General features: G+C 49.2%; 1 protein-coding gene across 1 annotated transcript; it reads right to left on the bottom strand.

The window, feature by feature from the left end:
- Positions 1-10,997: 10,997 nt before the first annotated feature.
- On the bottom strand, positions 10,998-12,643 carry LOC149361093 (uncharacterized). Its single transcript, XM_089567996.1, has one exon. The coding sequence runs from the start codon at positions 12,641-12,643 to the stop codon at positions 11,645-11,647; it is 999 nt and encodes a 332-aa protein (XP_089424122.1). The 3' UTR covers positions 10,998-11,644.
- Positions 12,644-19,603: the final 6,960 nt, after the last annotated feature.

The following is a 19,603-nucleotide window of genomic DNA, read 5'->3' as shown; positions in this document are numbered from 1 at the left end:
GGGTTCTGGACTGCGATGCCGTTTTCTTACAACCGAGGACTGGCTGAGGCACTGCTTTCAGTGCATTTTTATTGCGTACTATATACTTCTACTACTCTGGTCATGGGTGACAGCGTCACTGAATGTGCAGATTGTTTTTTTTTCTTTTCAAAACGCTATTCGCAATAATAGCGAATACTTGTTTTATTTGCATCTATAGCGGTCGTGGTTGGTTCGGTAACAAAGTCTTCATAAAGTTTCCATTTTTTATTCTTCTTCCAGCCAATGATTTTAATGGAATTTTTTTTTATCTTATCAAGCGCATAAGTGGCCGGCAGCCGTGTCAAAAGGGTAGTATTTTTCCTTTTCGCCAATTTTCTTTTGAACATTTTACTAACGGTGATTGCTAAGGCCTTTATTGCCATTTTTCAAACCAAGCCTTAAAGAGCCACTGCCCAGGGTCCGGACATTTTTGAAAAACAAGCCCACTGCATAGATGAGGCATCGAAGATAACCTCTGCAAAATGCTAGAGCCATGCGCGCCCCGAAAAGCTGCGAAAATTCAAATCAAAGCCCGCTCGTTCTTTCCTTCAACAAAAACGGGCCCGGTCCACTACTCTGAACCCCGTTGACGTCATGGGGGTTTACTTTCTCTGAAGGCACTCCATTGGTGTATCGTTCTGACTGACGGGAGAAGATTGGGCGTAGCCTTGGCGTCGCGTCGTCTGCACAACGCTTTCCGCAGCGCCTTCTGTTCTGGCTCATGCCTACAAACCCGCATGAAGGAACAAAAAAAAAAAACTGCGGAGGGAGCGTGCGGCGACAGCCTTGAACCGTTGCCATAAAAAGTAAAAAATAGTAAAACTGAGGGAGTTGGTTCGCACCCCCCCCCCTCCCCCCGCCGTGATCACCTCACGAGACGCTCTGCGTACGCGCTCCCTTCTCAGATTTTTTTTCTTCTATGCAAGCCCCCCAAAACAAGGTTTTAATTACTAGTGCAGCAGAGCCTTTCCCTCGCTCGCCCACTTGACCGCTCCGCACACACACCGCTTATCTTTCGTGCATCTTGCGTACGCCTTGACTCGAATGAATGACATATGCTTTGGAGCGGAGAAAAGACACAAACACACAGAACACAAACACTCATGGAGAAAAGCAAACGGGCGGTTGCCGGGTCCGCGCTTCGCCGTATGTTTCGAACACAACCGACTTCCGCCCCTCCGCTCGTGAAACGGTGGGGAGGCCTAAAAGAAACGGAAAAGGTGGCTCGTTAACTGGGAATGACAAACAGATAGTATGAAAGGATGCGCTCGCTAACAAGTCTAGGTGGTCGAGCCGATCGCGCCTCTCGATCGTTCAGTGTGCGGAGAAAATTCTAAAACCAAGAAAAGAATTCCATTGAAGGCGGGGCCATGACGTCGCCCTGTGACGCACTCCACAGACACCACGCCTCCGGCTTACACCGGAGAACGAAGGGGTGATTTTGCCTTGCCGAGCCTACTCGACGAGGAGCGGGAGAAAAATTTCGAGGAGGGAATGGAAGGAGAGGAGGCTCGCTCAAAGTGAGGTAGAGAGTGTTTGGGACCATGGGGTGGGCAGGGGCCCTTTAACGCGTTGCGTTCGTAGGGGGTTCACACTAGAGAGCCAAATTGATTTCCTTGAGGTGAGGCGAGATTATTGCCATCACGAGCATATTTGTGAAGTGTACACTTCTGGATCTATGGAAAGCCGCCCACATTTCAGCGATACCGCCACCCAACATCAATTGAACGGTGCAATGCAAAGACATATCTTCATGCCACTCTCTCAAAATCCTGTGGAGAGAGCGACAAGACTGGCTTTTTTGAACAAATGGAGCACCAGTTTCCCGTGCATCCCGCGTACTGCCGTGAGCGATTGCCCGCTTCACAATATAAACCGTGCAAGCACATACGACGTACCTGGCAAACAGAGAAACAAGTCTCGTGGCTGTCACAGCATGCTGACAGTCGGTGATCTACGATGCAATTTACGGAAGTAATGTGGAAGGGAGTGCAGCGTTTCTGCGCGTTAGTGCTTGTTTAAAACGAGGAAAGAAGTGGAAAAAGTACTTTCGTGCACCGCCTGCATCTTTATTATCTATACAGGAACTTTCACTGGCAGCAGGTAATAGTAGCATGAAAAAACTGCGTAACAGCGAAAAGTAGTACATCCGAATCGCATCGGCATACTTCTGTCGTCCTCGGCTCGCATGATATAGTTCGTAGTGTCACAGAAAACGGAATGTTGGAGTGTATATATTCCGTCCAAGCGCATTATCTGCAGTGACTGCGGCTTCGGAAACAAAGCAAGGTTATTTTTAACCGCAGTACAACGTGCACAAACGTACGCTGAGTTCACTGCTTTTTCGAGAGCATAATTTTTGGGCACTGTCTGCGAAACCTCTTTGTATATTAGGGTCTCTTGTAGTGCACAATGTGTGAATAAACTTCGCCATTGCCGAAATAATGAGGTCGATGATATTCGTTTGTGTTTATTTCTCAGTTCTCTTAAATACGACCAGAAAAAATGGCTTCATGAAAGTTTCTGATCAATAAGGCGCGGGCCAATCTTTGGTTTTTCTTTTTCTTGCTCATGCGGATACCGCCTGCCATTTGCATATCAGTGGCTATAACAGCAATACGCTCTTCGTTATTAATATAAAGTGGCGACGGCTGTCAAATAGGTGTGGTGATGAAATTGAGAGCGTGTAAACGACAGCAGTTTCTGAGGCATAACGACTAAACCCGCAGCAAACCCAGGACGGAGGCAGGCGACAACACAGGGGCCTTGTTTTCGCCTGCCTCCGTCCTGCGTTTGTTCCGGGTTTAGTCGTTATGCCTCAGAAACTGGCCGACAACATTACTCCCCGGCTTTTCTGAGGTGGCGTAGCGATGCTGCTGTACAATTATGACTCGCCATTTTCAGCCGCATCCTCAGATTCTTTGGATGTTTAAGAAAAGAAAAAACCGCCTTTTTATCATGCCGAGTTAGCAGGAACACACCACTAGTCCCCTGGTGGATCACAGGAATGACTTAATTCTTTCCCATTACGCCATCTGGCACCAAGGCATTTAGACCGCTACCACGCCATCTAGACCGACCATCCGGCAACTAAAATCGCATGCGTATCCTGCTTGGCCCACGGCCACGGTAGTCTAACATACGACTGCTGTGTTTGATACCATCAAGTCATAATAGACTTCCGGGTGCTCGACGTACGACCTTGCGTTAATTTTTTGAAGATACTGAAGGTTAGCCTCGCGGTTATTCTGTCGGCAATTGCTCCACCACTGTGACACTTTTGTGCTAATTACGTGCAATTTATTGATTGTAAAACATTTTATTCGCCGGAAAGAGCTTGGTAAGAGGTCGCGTTAATTAAGTGGTCGAGAGTACATAGCCCTCGACGACTTCATCAGCCCACTGCACCGCCAAAACTTGCGTTCTGGGATTAGAGCGAGCTAACACGGTCTCCCACCACTCGTGAGAAGGAGCGGTAAATACATCATCCGGAGGTGACTCTATTTTACAATCCCATAGGATGTGATCGTAGTTGGCTCATGGGCCGCACTGTTCGGGCTCTATAGATCCGGATAAATGTGCGCGAGCAGTGATGGGGTGCGTAGCGGTTACCATGTAACCTCTTGTACTTTAGTCAAGCTTTTGGCCGGAGGGGGAGGTTCTCCTCTCTATTTTAAAAATTCAGGGGGCACTTTGACTGTCTAAAGTTCGTAGAGGCGAAAGCGTTTTCCGAACCACTTTCACTGCTTCTGTGGCACTGGTGGCGTCACATGTAAATGAGTACTAATTACTAAGTGATGACAAATCAATGATTAGTGGTTAATTACTGATTATTGCCTGAATACTAATTAACTGCTAATTAATGACGCTTAAGCTTCGCCTTTAGGAGTGGAACGCGACAGCGTGTTGTAGCGCTGCCACGGAACGCCACCACCCGTTTGGCGCGATGCCTTGCCGTTTGAACGCAACGCTTTTTCAGGAAAGGAAATGGCGCAGTAATTCGCTGTCATCTCGGTGGACGCCTGAACCGCACCGTAGAGGAAGGGAGGAAGTGGGAGTGAAAGCAGAAAGACAAAGATAGCCCGTAACGAAGAAAATGAAAATTGTATTTGAGGAAAGGAAATTACGCAGTAACTGTCTCACATATCTCGGTGGACACACGCCAAAATTCAGGGGGGGGGGGTGCACTTTTTTGACCTAAAGTGCGGTCACTGATGTGTGGTTAAGATGTTAAGCTTCGCCTTGGAACGCGACAGCGTCTTGCAACGCTGCCAGGGAGTCCATAGAACGCCAAAGCCCATTCGGTTCTACGCCTCGCTCGTCGGTAAATTGGTTTTTGAGGAAAGGAAATCTATCTGTGTCTCATATCTCGGTGGACACCTAAACCTCGCCGGAAGGGAGGGGAGGAGGACGGCAGTGAGCGAAGACACCGTATTCACTAGACGCGCCTTGTTCATTCCAAACCATCGAGCTGGCATGGCGGAGTGGATAGCATGCTCGTCTCGCACTCCGAAGACCGGGGTTCGATTCCCGAGCTCAACCAATTTCCTACTCGGTTTTATTTGTTTATATGGACTGACTAAAAAAGTTAATTAGGCTAATTGGGTAATTAAGCAATTAACTAAGTTCAGTCTCGCTTACTTGGAGCATCACTATACGATTCCTTCAATTGGTTGCATGGTTACTAGCCAAAGTACAATTGGCCCCGTTTGAAATTCGCTCACTGTGACGTCATGGCCGTCTCGACCAATTGAAGAGCGTGACATTTCTGTCGGCAACTGCTGCTTACAACGATGAGACATTAAAGGCTTTCGCCTTAAAATGATTGGTGAGATCATGATATGTGATCATGAAGGGCTTCGTGAAAATCAAGGAGCCAGGACCAGGGAGCCAGATTGTGGGCTGCCTCGCACCCCGGATTTTCCGAATGGGATGGGACCCATATAAGTTAGGAATAATTTGTTGTGAATTTGGTGGCGTTAAGAATTATAAGGGAGGTGTTTGTAATTTGCCCTTCTGGGATATTATTGATAGCCATTTTGGAGTAGCTGAGAGTGATGCTCTCTTGGGTATCAGGTAGGGCGAGGGCTAAAGCCACCTCTACTGCCGTTTCAAAAGGTTTCGTTTCGGCTGCTGCCTATACGAAGTGGTCACCATTCTCGCCCACAGCCACAATTGCAAAGGCATTCGTATGTTTGTATTCTACCGCATCTACATAAAGTGTTCCGGCGCACTGTCCATATTTATTATGTAAAGCTTTGGCTCGTGCTTGTCTTCTACCCTCATGGTGTATGGAGTACATGTTTGTTGGAAGTGGTTTGATCAGTAGGGCTGTCCTGCAGTCGCAGGTCAAGTCTACTTCAGCGTCTTTATTCTTAGGTTGTTAGTTAATTCCAAGCCTGGTTCGAATACGCCTACCAGTCTTGAATTGCTTAGTCTCGGCGTTTGTCATTAAAAGGGCTACTTTCAGTTAATTGTAGGTGTTATGTATTCCCAACCTCAACAGCCTTTCGCAAAAGGCATTTAGTGGGAGTGCTAAGGCGGCTTTCCAATCCAATTTGCCTTTTCCTGCTTTCGTAAATTTGAGTTAAGGAGTGGCGTAAAGTACCCTGCTTTAAATAAGTGCAAAGTATAGGGCACAGATCTGCGACCTAGCGGAACAACGCCACAACGCACACAAAAGCCTAAAATAATCATCAACTGCTGCTGTCACGACTTTGTGTCCAGATAAGTGTCTTGAAGGAAGTTTAGATCAACAGGGAAAGCCTCTCTCCTACATGACCAATTTCCACGGAGGTACAGGGTGTCTTGAAGGCCCTGCCGACAATTCGCAAGGGCCACCAAATAAGGTCTCAATCCAGCAAATATATTCGCTGCGTTTCTCAAAGCAGAACCCAACCTCACATTATTCCTAGTAGCCAATTCGCGAGCCTATTTGGTAATAGCTACACCAAATGCACTTCCACGTGACTTAATTCTTCGCTTCCGTTGCTAAGTGTACTTTCGTGACAATCTTCCGCGATTATTCCAGCTGTCGCCGAAGAGCCGATGCGCAGCATACTTTGTGTCGGCGGATCGCATTGGCAATGCCTGGCGTCTGCCATTATTCCCAAGTGGAGGTGGCAGAATTTCCAGACATAGACGATCACACCTTGTCTTTTCAGTCAACCCTAGATTATCGTCATTCGGCTCAGCGATGAGACGAAGTAGCAACCGCGAAGCCTACCTAGAGAACCTTATTGCGAGGTTCTGTCCGGCTGGCTTGTATTCCTCCTGCTGGTGCGGAGGCGTCAGCTTGACTGAGCCGCGCTGCAGCGAATAAGCCGCATACTTAAACCGTTCTTCGAGGAAGCAAGAATCAATACTGTCCCCGGTAAGGGCTGGCGGCAGCTGCGGCGACGTGCACAATTCTGCGCTGCTGTGGCTGCCATCCGATCTTGCTTTGGCTTGCGGTGCAAATATAGAGCCCGGAATAGAGCACGGAAAGTTGCCTCCTCTCATGTGACCAAGACACTGCTGTTTGAAGTAATGAGCGGTATTGCCGCATACTGGGAACTGGATGGAAGCTCTTGGCCTTCATTCTCCCCTTTTCTTTATTTTTATTTGGGAAGTCGACGCTTTCAGACCAACAGCGCAACACAACATGCCTTACCACTCATGTAAAGCCCGCGGAAGGTTTTGCCACGTATGCTCTCAGGAGTTTTATTCCAGCCTCTCCATGGCAGACAAATGAGTGGAACCCTTTAGCGCCGCTCTTTCAACATAATCACAATTCAGCTTCCTGGATCTCCGTGCCTTCTTTCAGCCTCAGAGTGCTCCCTCCTAGGGCCCTCCGATTGAGAAAAATTCACAATCGGTGCCTCTCTTGTTCCCACAAGAATGTAGCACTGCATTCTAACTGCTAAGTGCCCACCTTGGAACGAGACGCTGGAAATAAAAAATTTCCGAGCGCTCCTTGCACCAGTGCAAATTTCGAAAGCACCAATATGAGATCTTAAGCTTAGAAAGACGTTAACAACTGTTCGAACATTAAGTACCGCGATGTGTTCCTGATATCTGGCCAGAATGCAGGGGCAAATTGAAGACTTAGTAGCCATACTTGAGCAATAAACATGCCTTATGCACAATACAAAACGAGCGTTGTCAGTAAGCGAACTGCAGTCAAGAACAGGAGCCGTATATAATGAATGGTAAGTACGTGGCAGTTACCTTCTGTGCTCTCCAGTGCATTGCAGAAAGAGAACCCAGCACTAAGAAACACTGATGTATGACCGTTAGCCCACAAAATTATAGGCATACTTGTTTCATTCTCGCCCTTGACGACAAGGAGGACGCGCTTTCACAGCCATCCTGACAATTACACGCTTAATGTTGCCCGTAGCTACCACAATTCACATTAGGAACACATCTGGGGACGTATTTTGTAAGCTGTGGATTTTAAAAAGGCCACTTTGCGTCCGTCTCATCGTTTCTCGTTGCCATGGAGCAAGGAAAGCTGAGGAGAGGCCCTCGCTACGCGAGCTGAACGCCAAAAAGTTTGCCGTAAGTCAGGAGCTTTCGCAAGGACTACTGGGAGTCTCTGGCTGACGGCGCAGCCAATGGATAACGCGGAGCGCAGCGGCGTCGTCTGCTACATTGTCTGCTGCGCATGCGTACGCGCGCCGAGACAGCGACCAAGTAGGGCAGGGAAGCAGGGTGGAGCGGCTTCAAAAACTGTGATGCAACCGCCTCTCCAGATTTCGTTCGTTCCTCTATGATAATTGGTCACTGAGATATACCCGCGGCTTTCAAGCGTCTGTAGCTTGTAGAAACCGACCCGGTCATAGACTTGTTGACTACTGCGCAGGAATATTGGGTGTCATTAACTGCGATATGCAGCATGTGACAGCTTATAGAATACGGCTCCCGGATTTCAGAGCGGGCGCTGTACCTGCGTCATCTCCCGAGAAGCAACACGTGGCTGTCGCGTTACCACGTGACCACCTCGCTCCGTTGCATACTGCTTCCGATCGATGGCGCTAGCGAAACCAAGGCGGATGTAGAATGGTGGCGAAGGCTGGGCACGAAAACGGTTTAGCGAGCCACTTTGGGGCCAAAACACTTTTATAAAGAAATTTATTTATTTATTTATTTAGAGATACTGTCAATCCACTGGGATTTTAACAGGAAGGGCGCTGGAACAAGGCACATCAAAGTAAAAACTACAACAACGTCATGAATAATGGACACAAAGAGTGAACAAGAAGAAGGATTGAAGGACAATATAAACGACTACAGTGTCGCACTTAAATAAGGTTCAATACATAAAATTCACGGGAACAGCAATAGGATCGTCGGATTGTACAGTTAGTTCAAGACAAGATAACATAATCAATACATGGGATATATATGACATTAGAAACGAACAAGCACTGGTAAGAAAAATAGCAAGGCAAAAAAGGAAGTTTTCAACAAAGGTTCAGAATTCAAGTGTGTTTACGAGTGAAGATAATTTTCTACTGACTGAGTGAAGATATCTAGTGATGTGCTGCGGGTAATAGAGTGGTCAAGGGTGTTCCATTCTCTTATTGTGAGTGGAAAAAAGGAGTATTTCAGGCAGTCAGTACGAAATGTGTGCTCTTTTAATGTTTCTGAATGTCTGTGACGTGTAGGTCTTGTCTCTGGGGCCATAAGGTACCTAGTTTTATCAAGGTTAAGCTGGTTATGGAGTAACTGGTAAAGTATTTTTAGTCGTGCAAGTTTAGCTCTATTTTCCAGAGTGAGAATGCCGGCTGTCTTGAGTAGTTCGGTGGGTGAGTCAGTAGGCCTGTATTTATTAAACATAAATCTTACTGCCTTTCTTTGGATTGCTTCTAATTTTCCTATGAGATATTTAGTATGCGGAAACCATGCAACGTGCGCTTATTCGAGTACCGATCGTACGAAAGCGTTGTATGCAATTAGTTTTGTTGGAGGAGGAGCTTGTTGAAGATGCCTTTTGAGGAACAGGAGTCTTTTAACGGCGGCTGATGTGACATAGGTGATATGTGAATCCCATCTGAGATCATGGGATATTATTATACCGAGGTATTTATAGCTGTTAACTCGAGTGAGGGGGGCGTTGTTGACAACGTAAGTGTAGGACGACTGATGTTTTTTTTTCTGGTTATTGTGAGGAGAGCGGACTTATTAATGTTAAGGGCCATCTGCCAGTCTTTACACCACCTAGATACGGCTTCTGCAGCGAGGTTTAGGGCCATGTGGTCATCTGGTGTGTTAATTTCGCGGTAAATTATACAGTCATCAGCAAAGAGTTTAATATTAACATTGACATATGAGGGCAGATCGTTGATAAAGATTAAGAATAAAACTGGAGCTAAGACGCAACCCTGAGGTACTCCTGATGTTACACGTTCTAATGAGGAAGGCTGGTGGTTAATCACAACGTATTGGGAGCGACCAGAGAGGTAGTCCCCAATCCAGTTAACAATGGGGCTGTTACCAAGTGTGCATTCCAATTTTTTGATTAATTTTTTGTGTGAAACGCGGTCGAATGCTTTCGAAAAGTCGAAAAAAATCATATCTACCTGTTTTTGGTTGTCAATGCTCAAAGACAGATCATGTACTAGTTCCAGGAGCTGAGTCACTGTTGATAAGCCACTTCTAAAACCATGCTGGAAGGGGGATAGAATGCGTTCTTGTTCAAGGAATGTGGTTATATGCTTAGTAATTATGTGCTCAAGAAGTTTACATATTGTGCAGGTTAACGATATGGGTCTGAAGTTAGAGGGTTCGTTCTTGTTTCCAGATTTGTGAACAGGGATAACCTTGGCGATTTTCCAATCTTTCGGTAGAGTGGAAGTCGATAATGATTTGTTAAATAGTAAGTATAAGTACTTAGCGATCCATTCGGCATATCGTTTGAGGAATGTGTTAGGTATGTTGTCAGGGCCAGGCGCTTTTTTTGTGTCTAAGTTAAGTAAAAGATTTAACACACCTCTTTCGCTTTAACACACCTCACAGAACAACGCAGCGAGCTATGGAAAGGAAAATGATAGGTGTAACGTTAAGAGATCGGAAGAGGGCGGAGTGGGTGAGGGAACAAACGCGGGTTAATGACATCTTAGTTGAAATCAAGAGGAAGAAATGGGCTTGGGCAGGGCATGTAATGCGAAGGCAAGATAACCGCTGGTCCTTAAGGGTAACGGAGTGGATTCCAAGAGAAAGCAAACGTAGCAGGGGACGGCAGAAAGTTAGGTGGGCGGATGAGATTAAGAAGTATGCAGGGATACAGTGGCGGCAACTGACAAAGGACAGGGTTAATTGGAGAGACATGGGAGAGGCCTTTGCCCTGCAGTGGGTGTAGTCAGGCTGATGATGATGATGATGATTTCGCTTATACTTATCGGTGTCAAAGGTGCTGTATATACAGTACTTAAAGGGGAAATAACACCATCATCAACAGTAAAAACGGATTTGAAGTAATTATTCATAGAATTAGCATAATTTATATCTCGTTCTTGGGAATTAGGGTTCTTACGTCCTTTATTAGGCTTTAGAAAATTCCAAAATTTTAAGGGAGAGCTTTTTAGAAAATTGGGCAGTGTTTTCGAGAAATAAGTGGTTTTTGCTGACTTAATCATTGATTTTAAATCACTAATAGCCTTGGCAAGGCGACCATTGGTTCGAGGTTTGCTTTTTGTCTTCATCGATTTTCTCAGCCGTTTTACTTTGCGTTTGGCATGAATCACATCGCGTGTTATCCAAGGGTTATGTTTCCTAGTTCTTTTTGTTTTAGTTGGTACGTAGTTACGGATGCAGAAGAATACGGTATCTTTGAACATGGACCATAAAGATTCAATATGTGTGGAGGGCTTCTCATACATTTCTTCAAATGCCGAGAGTTCATCAGTGAGGTGATCGATTATGTCAGAATCTTGAGCATTATTGTAGTCGAGGTATGTAATTATCGAACTTGGAGGAGCATCTTTGTTACATGTAGGGATAGCGCATAGAACTAGCTTGTGGTCTGATATACCATCAATGATTTCGAGTTCTGCTGTGTGTACTGAAAAGTGATCACTTAAAAATATAAGGTCAAGTATATTAGACGTTGTTCCCTGTACACGTGTAGGTTCGCTTACTATTTGGTAAAGATTGAACTGGAGCATAATATCTAAAACGACTTCAGAGCTAGGGGAATTAAACTGCAAAGTTTGCCATTCTATATCTGGAAGATTAAAGTCTCCTAGTAAGATAAGTCTTGAACCTAGCGTGTGACGCTGCATATAGTTATACAATGAAGTCATAGCGGAATGGTCAAATGAAGGGCTACGATAAACACACCCCACTGTGATAAAGTGCGAGCCAAGCTTCATCTTGCAAAAGATTGCCTCTGCATCCTGAACTTCTGGCAGAATAGAGAAGGGAATGTGCTTTTTTATTAGAATAGCCACTCCTCCGCCACGTGTTGGCCTGTCCTTGCGAATAATTACGTAATTCGGAGGTGTAATCTCGGTGTCCAGGATATCAGCCGTTAACCAAGTTTCTGTTATAGCCACAAAGTCTGGCTCGATACCAAGAAGTAACGCTTCGAGTGAGTCAGATTTGTTCAGGATGCTGCGGGCGTTAACGTTTGCAAAACTTATCTGCGAGGATGTTGCGGCCGTCGTGGGCGTAATGCGGGTCCCTCGCCTTGTTTTTCTTGCATGTTTTTTTGGCTTTCAATGATGTCAGTTTCAAGTTGGCCTTGGTCGTCTAGCATGTTTTTTCGGCTCTCAGTATTGTCAGTTACAAGTTCCATGTGTACTGGACAACCTTTTGTGTTATCCCAGCGATATAATTGCCCATTTAGGCGTAGTTTGTCATACGTTAATGACACCTTGTCTCCCTCTTCCTTATTCTCTTTTGCCCAGTTCCACAACTTTTTTCTTACTTCCCTCACACGTACCGAGAAGTCTTCGCCTATCGAGTAATTAGAACCCTTCAACTTACGACAATTTCTTAACACATTTACTTTGTCGCGGTAGTCCAGTAGTTTAAGTATTATCGGCCTGGTTTTATCTTTGACTGGCCGACCTAACCTGTGTATCCTTTCAATGGAAACTGGATCAATTTTAAGAATTTTCTTGACAATTTTTTCATTCATTAACTTATCGAGTGATTCGGTATTTTCTTCTGGGTTTTCTCGGACACCGTATACTATCAAATTCGAGCGTCTAGAACGATTTTCTAGGTCCTCCAGTCTTGATTCGAGGAAAGTGACTACCTTCTGCAGGTTAGTAACTTCGTTAACACACTCTGATAATTTGCTGTCCAGAGCAGCTAGTCGTTCCAACTTCGCGTCGATGGAAGCTAAGCGCCCATCCTTAATTTCCCTGATATCTTCTGAAATCTGTTGCAGTTGGCGTACGAGTTGGTCATTATCGGGTCCGGGGTTCGTCTCAACGTCACCGGACAGCAGCAACACTTTCATAGCAAGACAGGCTAAATCATATGCAAGCGTACAGAGCAGGCCAGGGCACGGCAGCACAACCAAACACAGGTCGTCCGAACGAAAGCATTTTCCGTAACGTTTTCTTACCTGCATGAAAAAGACGAGCGGGTTATCGATCCGCATACTGGTCGTGCTGCCGAGGCCCATTGGCCCAAGGAAGGTCCGGTCCCGGATTTATGCACGAAGAATGCATCTTGTCCACCGGGGTAGCGTCGTAAGCCACGTTGACGCTGAGTGTCGCCGAGACGTGGCGGCCTTGTCGGCAGTCCCAGCTATCCAGAATCGGTGGCGTTATCCGCACGAGTGAGCTGTGATTGTAGATCAGCTGTGTCGTCCAAGCTTCTGTCGGTTGGAATGATCGCACATGCCCCGCCGGTGTCATCAGCAGGACGGCAATAAGCTGCATGAAAAAGACGAGCGGGTTATCGATCCGCATACTGGTCGTGCTGCCGCGCCCATTGGCCCAAGGAAGGCCCGGTCCCGGATTTATGCACGAAGAATGCATCTTGTCCACCGGGGTAGCGTCGTAAGCCACGTTGACGCTGAGTGTCGCCGAGACGTGGCGGCCTTGTCGGCAGTCCCAGCTATCCAGAATCGGTGGCGTTATCCGCACGAGTGAGCTGTGATTGTAGATCAGCTGTGTCGTCCAAGCTTCTGTCGGTTGGAATGATCGCACATGCCCCGCCGGTGTCATCAGCAGGACGGCAATAAGCTGCATGAAAAAGACGAGCGGGTTATCGATCCGCATACTGGTCGTGCTGCCGCGCCCAAATTCAAAGGTACTGTAGGATGGGGGTTCGTTAAAGGCACTGGGACCTCAGGAGCAGGGCGGCAACAGTCCGTGGTCGGCGAAGGCGAGAGCACAGCACGCGCAGCGATGGCAGCGCCGCCGCTAAGCAGTACGGTCGTCTTCGTCTTCACAATTGCCCCCGGGGAAAAGAGGAGCCAACCTGGCGACTTAGGGCGCGGGTAGGATGGCTGGGTCGTAGAATGGCTTGAGGCGCTGGACATGAACAGTCTCGCGTCCACGGAAGCGGCGATCAGAAGACGGCACGAGAAGTTCGACTGTGTAATTAACCGGAGATGTACGCGCCAGGACACGGTATGGGCCATGGTATTTGGCGAGAAATTTTGACGACAGGCCCGGAGTATTTGTCGGAATCCAGAGCCACACAAGGGAGCCATTGGGGAAGTGTAGCGTTGTTTGATTGAGGTCGTGGCGGGATTTCTCTCTGCACTGGTTGTCAGTTGTGAGAGCACGGGCGATGCGGCGACAGTCTTCGGCGTGCTGGGCGGCTTCAGATAGAGGCGCATACTCGGAAGCGTCGGGTTGGTACGGCAGAATGGTGTCGATGGTAGCAGAAGGGTGACGGCCGTAAAGGAGAAAGAAAGGAGAGAAGCCAGTAGTGGACTGCGTTGTGGTATTGTACGCATAGGTTACATACGGAAGCAGAAGATCCCAGTTAGACTGGTTTGAAGAGAGGTACATAGATAACATGTCACCGAGGGTACGGTTAAAGCGCTCGGTGAGACCGTTGGTTTGCGGATGATATGCGGAGGTGGTGCGATGAATTACATTGCACTTGGTGAGCAGTGCCTTCACAACATCGGATAAGAAGGCGCTGCCTCTGTCGCTCAGCAATTCGCGAGGGGCGCCATGACGAAGGATGAATCGGTTTAAAATAAACGAGGCAACTTCGGAGGCTGTGGCAGCTGGAAGGGCGGCGGTTTCGGCATACCTTGTCAAATGGTCAACCGCGACGATAGCCCAACGGTTGCCGGCCGAAGTGTACGGAAGGGGGCCGTATAAATCAATGCCGACGCGGTCAAATGGGCGTGGCGGGCAGGGTAGCGGCTGCAATTCTCCAGCAGAACGTTGAGGTGGCGGCTTGCGACGTTGACAGGTAAGGCACGAGCGCACGTATTTGAGGATGAAGGTGTACATGCCACGCCAATAATATCGTAGCCGGATGCGAGCGTAGGTCTTGAACACTCCGACATGACCACACTCCGGGTCAGCGTGAAAATGGGCGCAAACTTCCGAGCGAAGGTGACGGGGAATAACTAGCAACCACTTGCGGCCATCTGAGCTGTAGTTGCGGCGATAAAGGAGGTTATCACGAATTGAGAAATGGGAAGCATGGCGGCGAAGAGCACGCGACGGAGAAGCAGCCGTAGGGTTTGTGAGGAAGTCAAGAAGAGAAGAGATCCATGGGTCGGCACGCTGCGCCGAAGGCATGGCGCTGATGTGAAGCATCGGTGAGGAGGCGTCTAAGGTTGAAAGGCTCGAAGTATTGGCTGGGAGTGGGCAGCGCGATAGAGCATCGGCGTCTTGATGTTTGCGGCCAGTACGATACACGACGCGGATGTCGTATTCCTGGAGGCGAAGGGCCCACCTCGCGAGGCGACAGGATGGGTCTTTCAGAGAGGACAGCCAGCACAGCGCGTGGTGGTCGGTCACTACTTCAAACGGGCGGCCGTAGAGGTAAGGGCGGAACTTGGTAAGGGCCCAAACAATCACCAGACACTCTTTTTCAGTGACCGAGTAATTAGATTCAGCCTTTGTGATCGTGCGGCTGGCATAGGCAACGACGTATTCGGCGAAGCCAGGTTTACGTTGCGCGAGTACGGCGCCGAGGCCTACCCCACTGGCGTCAGTATGGACCTCGGTGGGTGCGGTCGGGTCGAAATGGCGAAGTATCGGTGGGGCAGTGAGCATACGGCGCAAGGAATCGAAGGCGTCGTCACACACTTGGGACCATTGCGAAAGATCGGAACAGCCGGACAGAAGTTGTGTCAAAGGTGCAGCGATTGAGGCAAAGTTGCGTATAAACCTACGGAAGTAGGAGCACAACCCTAGGAAGCTGCGCAGTTCTTTGATAGAAGTAGGTCGAGGGAACGCAGCCACAGCACGAAGTTTAGCCGGGTCCGGACGGACACCCTCCTTGGAAACAACGTGGCCTAAAATGGTGAGTTGGCGAGCGGCAAAATGGCACTTCTTTAAGTTGAGCTGGAGGCCGGCGTCAGAGAGGCAGGTCAAAACGTGCTTCAGGCGGTAAAGGTGAGTGTCAAAGTCAGGCGATAACACGACGATGTCGTCGAGGTAACAGAGGCAGGTTTTCCACTTGAGACCACGCAGAATGGTATCCATCATCCGCTCAAACGTGGCGGGAGCATTACAAAGACCGAAAGGCATCACAGTAAATTCATATAGGCCGTCAGGTGTTACAAAAGCTGTCTTGGGGCGATCGGCCTCTTCCATGGGTACCTGCCAGTACCCGGAACGTAAATCTAAAGAGGAAAATATCTCGGCACCTTGCAAGCAGTCTAGGGCGTCATCGATGCGTGGCAGGGGATATACGTCCTTGCGCGTAATCTTGTTAAGGCGGCGGTAGTCTACACAGAAATGGATTGAGCCGTCTTTCTTTTTGACAAGCACAACTGGCGAAGCCCATGGACTGCTTGAGGGTTTAATCACGCCGCTCTTGAGCATTTGGTCGACTTGATCTTCAATAACTTGGCGCTCGGGTGCCGACACACGATAGGGGCGCTGCCGTAGAGGAGCGTGGGCACCTGTGTCTATGCGATGTGTGACAGTCGACGTTTGGCCTAGTGAGCTGTGATGACAGTCGAAGGAGGCGCGGAACTGGTTGAGCAAGTCGAGAAGCTGCGTGCGCTGCTGCGGTGGAAGATCTGCGTCGATGGAGCGGAGAAATAGTTCGGTAGATGAAGGAGTGGGTGTAGAAGATGGTGGGCTGAGCGCAGCGAGACTGATGTGCGATGAACCGGCAGGCTCCTCATGGGTTAAAATAGCCGCGACAGGTTGGACACTGCCGACACATTCGCCACGGCGCAGAGCACTAGAGTAGGGAAACGGGTTACAGACCCACAGTACGGAAAGGCCAGCAGAAATAGTCAATACGGCGTAAGGCAGAGGAAGGCACTTGCGCCGGAGGAAAGTATGGGCTGGCGTGAAAAGAACAGTGTCATCACGAGAAGGGGCACAAGAGAGGCGCACAAGGACGGAAGAGCATGGAGGCAGGTCGATGTCTTCGGTGACGAGGGCTTTAATACATGGCGGCGAAGGAGCAGCGTCCGGCTGGGATTGGGGCAGAGCACAGAACCCGACTTCAGCGCGAGCGCAATCGATGACAGCGGCATGACGAGAAAGGAAATCCCAGCCCAAAATAACAGAGTGAGAACAACACGGCAGTACGACGAACTCGATCGTGTAGAGGACATCCTGAATTAAAACTAGAGCGGTGCAAGCTGCCGACGGCTTGATGTGCTGAGCGCTGGCCGTGCGCAGCGAGAGACCGGCAATTGGCGTCTTCACTTTCTTCAAGCGGCGACAAAGGTTTGCGTCTATTACTGAAATTGCGGCGCCAGTGTCTACAAGGGCCGTGACAGAAATTCCCTCGACCGAAACGTCAATAAGGTTCGCAGGGGCCAGCTGAGGTCTTTGGTAGTTCGACGAGGACGCAGTTCTTGCCTCAGGAACTGCGACATCTAGTTTTCCTCCTGAGAATTACTTGGGCGGCGACGCATCGGAGAAATGGAGCGTCGTCGCGGCGAAGGGGAACGGCGGTCGGTAATCGCTGAACGGTCGGGGGAGAAAGGACGAGGGGACGCACGGGGCTCAGCAGACGCGGAGTACTGACGCGCTGGAGGCCAGTACCCGACCGGCGGTGCCGAAACTGGGAGACGGCGACGGCAATGGCGGGCTACGTGGCCAGGCAATCCGCAAGTGTAGCAAATAGGCCGGTTATCCGTCGTGCGCCAAGGATCTCGGTATCGTGGAGATGGTCGCAGATAAGGGGCCGGTGCTTGTACGGGCACTGACATTATAGGGTACGTAGGCGGCCGAGGTTGTGCGACGACTTCAGCGTAAGTAATTAGACGGGCGACAGGTTTTGGGGCGACGTTGCCATAATTGAGAGGGGTGGCGACTGGTCTTGGGGCGGCGTCAGCGTACGCCAGCGGAGCTGCGACAGGTGGTGATGAATGCGCTGACGGAAGCACCTCAGCAACCTGCTCTCGAATTGCATGTTGGAGAGCCGGGGCCAAATATGGTGGCGACCCTTGAGGGCTAGGCAAAAGCGAAAGCTGACGGGCCACCTCCTCACGTACAAAGTCCTTCATTTGCTGCAGCAGATGGGAGCTGTCAGCTGCGGGTGTCAGTCCAGAAAGTGACTCTGGCTGAGCTGAGTGCTGACGAGTCAGGACCCTCTGCTTACGCAGCTCCTCGAAGCTCTGGCACAGCGTGATGACTTCCGAAACGGTGCGCAAGTCCCGAGCGAGCAGCATTTGAAAGGCGTCATCATCATGCCTTTCAAGATCTGCTTGATCTTGTCAGCTTCCGGCATGCTGACGTTTACTCGGTTGCAGAGGGCGATTACATCTTCTATGTAGCTAGTGAAGCTTTCGCCGACCTGCTGCGACCGTTCACGCAAGCGTTGTTCGGCGCGAAGTTGTCTGACAGCTGGGCGACCAAACACTTCTGAGAACTTCGTCTTGAAGGCTGACCAAGTCGCAACGTCCCCTTCATGGTTGCGGTACCATAAGTTTGCGACGCCGGTAAGATAAAAAAATTACATTGTTGAGCTTTGTCTCGTCATCCCACTTGTTAAACAGGATCACCCGCTCGTAGGATGCGAGCCAGTCTTCCACGTCATGGTCATCTGTGCCGCTGAAGATAGCCGGGTCCCTTTGGCGAAGGGAAGCAGGCCCACCGGGTCGGTGGGCCTGCTTGCACGGCTTGGTGTTGGATGTCTACAGGCATCGCAGGTGTCGGAAGAGTGCGGCTACGGAGCTCCAGAGCTGATATCGTTACCCCGGCACCTCCACCAAATGTAGGATGGGGGTTTGTTAAAGGCACTGGGACCTCAGGAGCAGGGCGGCAACAGTCCGTGGTCGGCGAAGGCGAGAGCACAGCACGCGCAGCGATGGCAGCGCCGCCGCTAAGCAGAACGGTCGCCTTCGTCTTCACAGGTACAAATAAAAATACCATAAAACAACAGAAAGAAATGAATATTTTAATGTCACGTTTTATAAAATAGGTATATTATTTCAGCAAGACATTACGCGGAATTTTGTAATTTTTTGCAATGCTCTTGTTCCGCTCCCTGTTTACGAGTGTGCGGTGCATTTGGAGCGCGACTTTGCAGGCCTTATTTCGGTACCCGGCCAGAGTGGCCGCGGGAGCTTACGAAGCGGTTTCTTATCTCCAGCTGTCAGCAATGGCGCGCCAGAGAAAGCGTGTAAATTAAGCTCGCCGGTCTCGAAATGGCCCCTTTGAGAAGTTTTTGTCGTCCTTGCTCGTCGCTCCTCTGTCATCGTTTGGTTACATTTGCACCCCGCCGCACCCGCTGCAGCAGTTTTATTGGTTCTATCGTTTCCTTCGGTGTACGACCAGTGCGAAACCTTTACCGTCGTTTTGTCACGCTCGCACAGTGTTCGTTTGAATACTTTAGCTCTTCATTTCAAGGTGAGCTCGCGGCATGTGAAGAAATTTTGCTCCGTGGCACATTGCGGCAGCGTAGACTGTACCGTCGGTGTCTTACTAAACCGCTTCCGGCTGTACCTGGCTGTAGGGCCGCCGCGGTGGCTCAGTGTTTATGGTGCTCGGCTGCTGACCCGAAGACGCGGGTTGGATCCCAGCCGCGGCGGTTGAATTTCTTTAGGGGAGAAATTCTAGCGGCCCGCGTACTGTGCGATGTCAGCGTACGTTGAAGAACCCCACGTGGTCGAAATTTCCGGAGCCCTCCACTAAGGTTTCTCTCATAGCCTTAGTCGCTTTGGGACGCTAAACCCCATAAACCAAACCGTACCTGGCTGTGGTTGCACAGGTGAGCTCTTGCCATTGTCGTCTACTCTGGATGTGCTTTTGTCCGACGTTTCGCGTCTGTTTCCTAGCTGTAACCGTCTCATGCGTACTTGGCTTCATGTTACCGAGGATATTTAAGTAAATCGCAGGGCACGCACTTGCAGTCCTAAGGTGTGCGAAAAAGGCCCACCATTTGTCTTATTTAAAGTTAGTTTCGTGCAGCCGACTGTCACCAACGTGAACATGATACCGGGCTCTCAGGAGCAACCACACGCCTTATC

This window comes from Amblyomma mixtum, chromosome 2, assembly GCF_055824585.1.
Source record: "Amblyomma mixtum isolate Tamu chromosome 2, ASM5582458v1, whole genome shotgun sequence".
Taxonomy (NCBI): Eukaryota; Metazoa; Arthropoda; class Arachnida; order Ixodida; family Ixodidae; genus Amblyomma; species Amblyomma mixtum.
The sequence above is the reverse complement of the archived record's forward strand: the minus strand, read 5'-3'. Positions and strand labels throughout refer to the sequence as shown.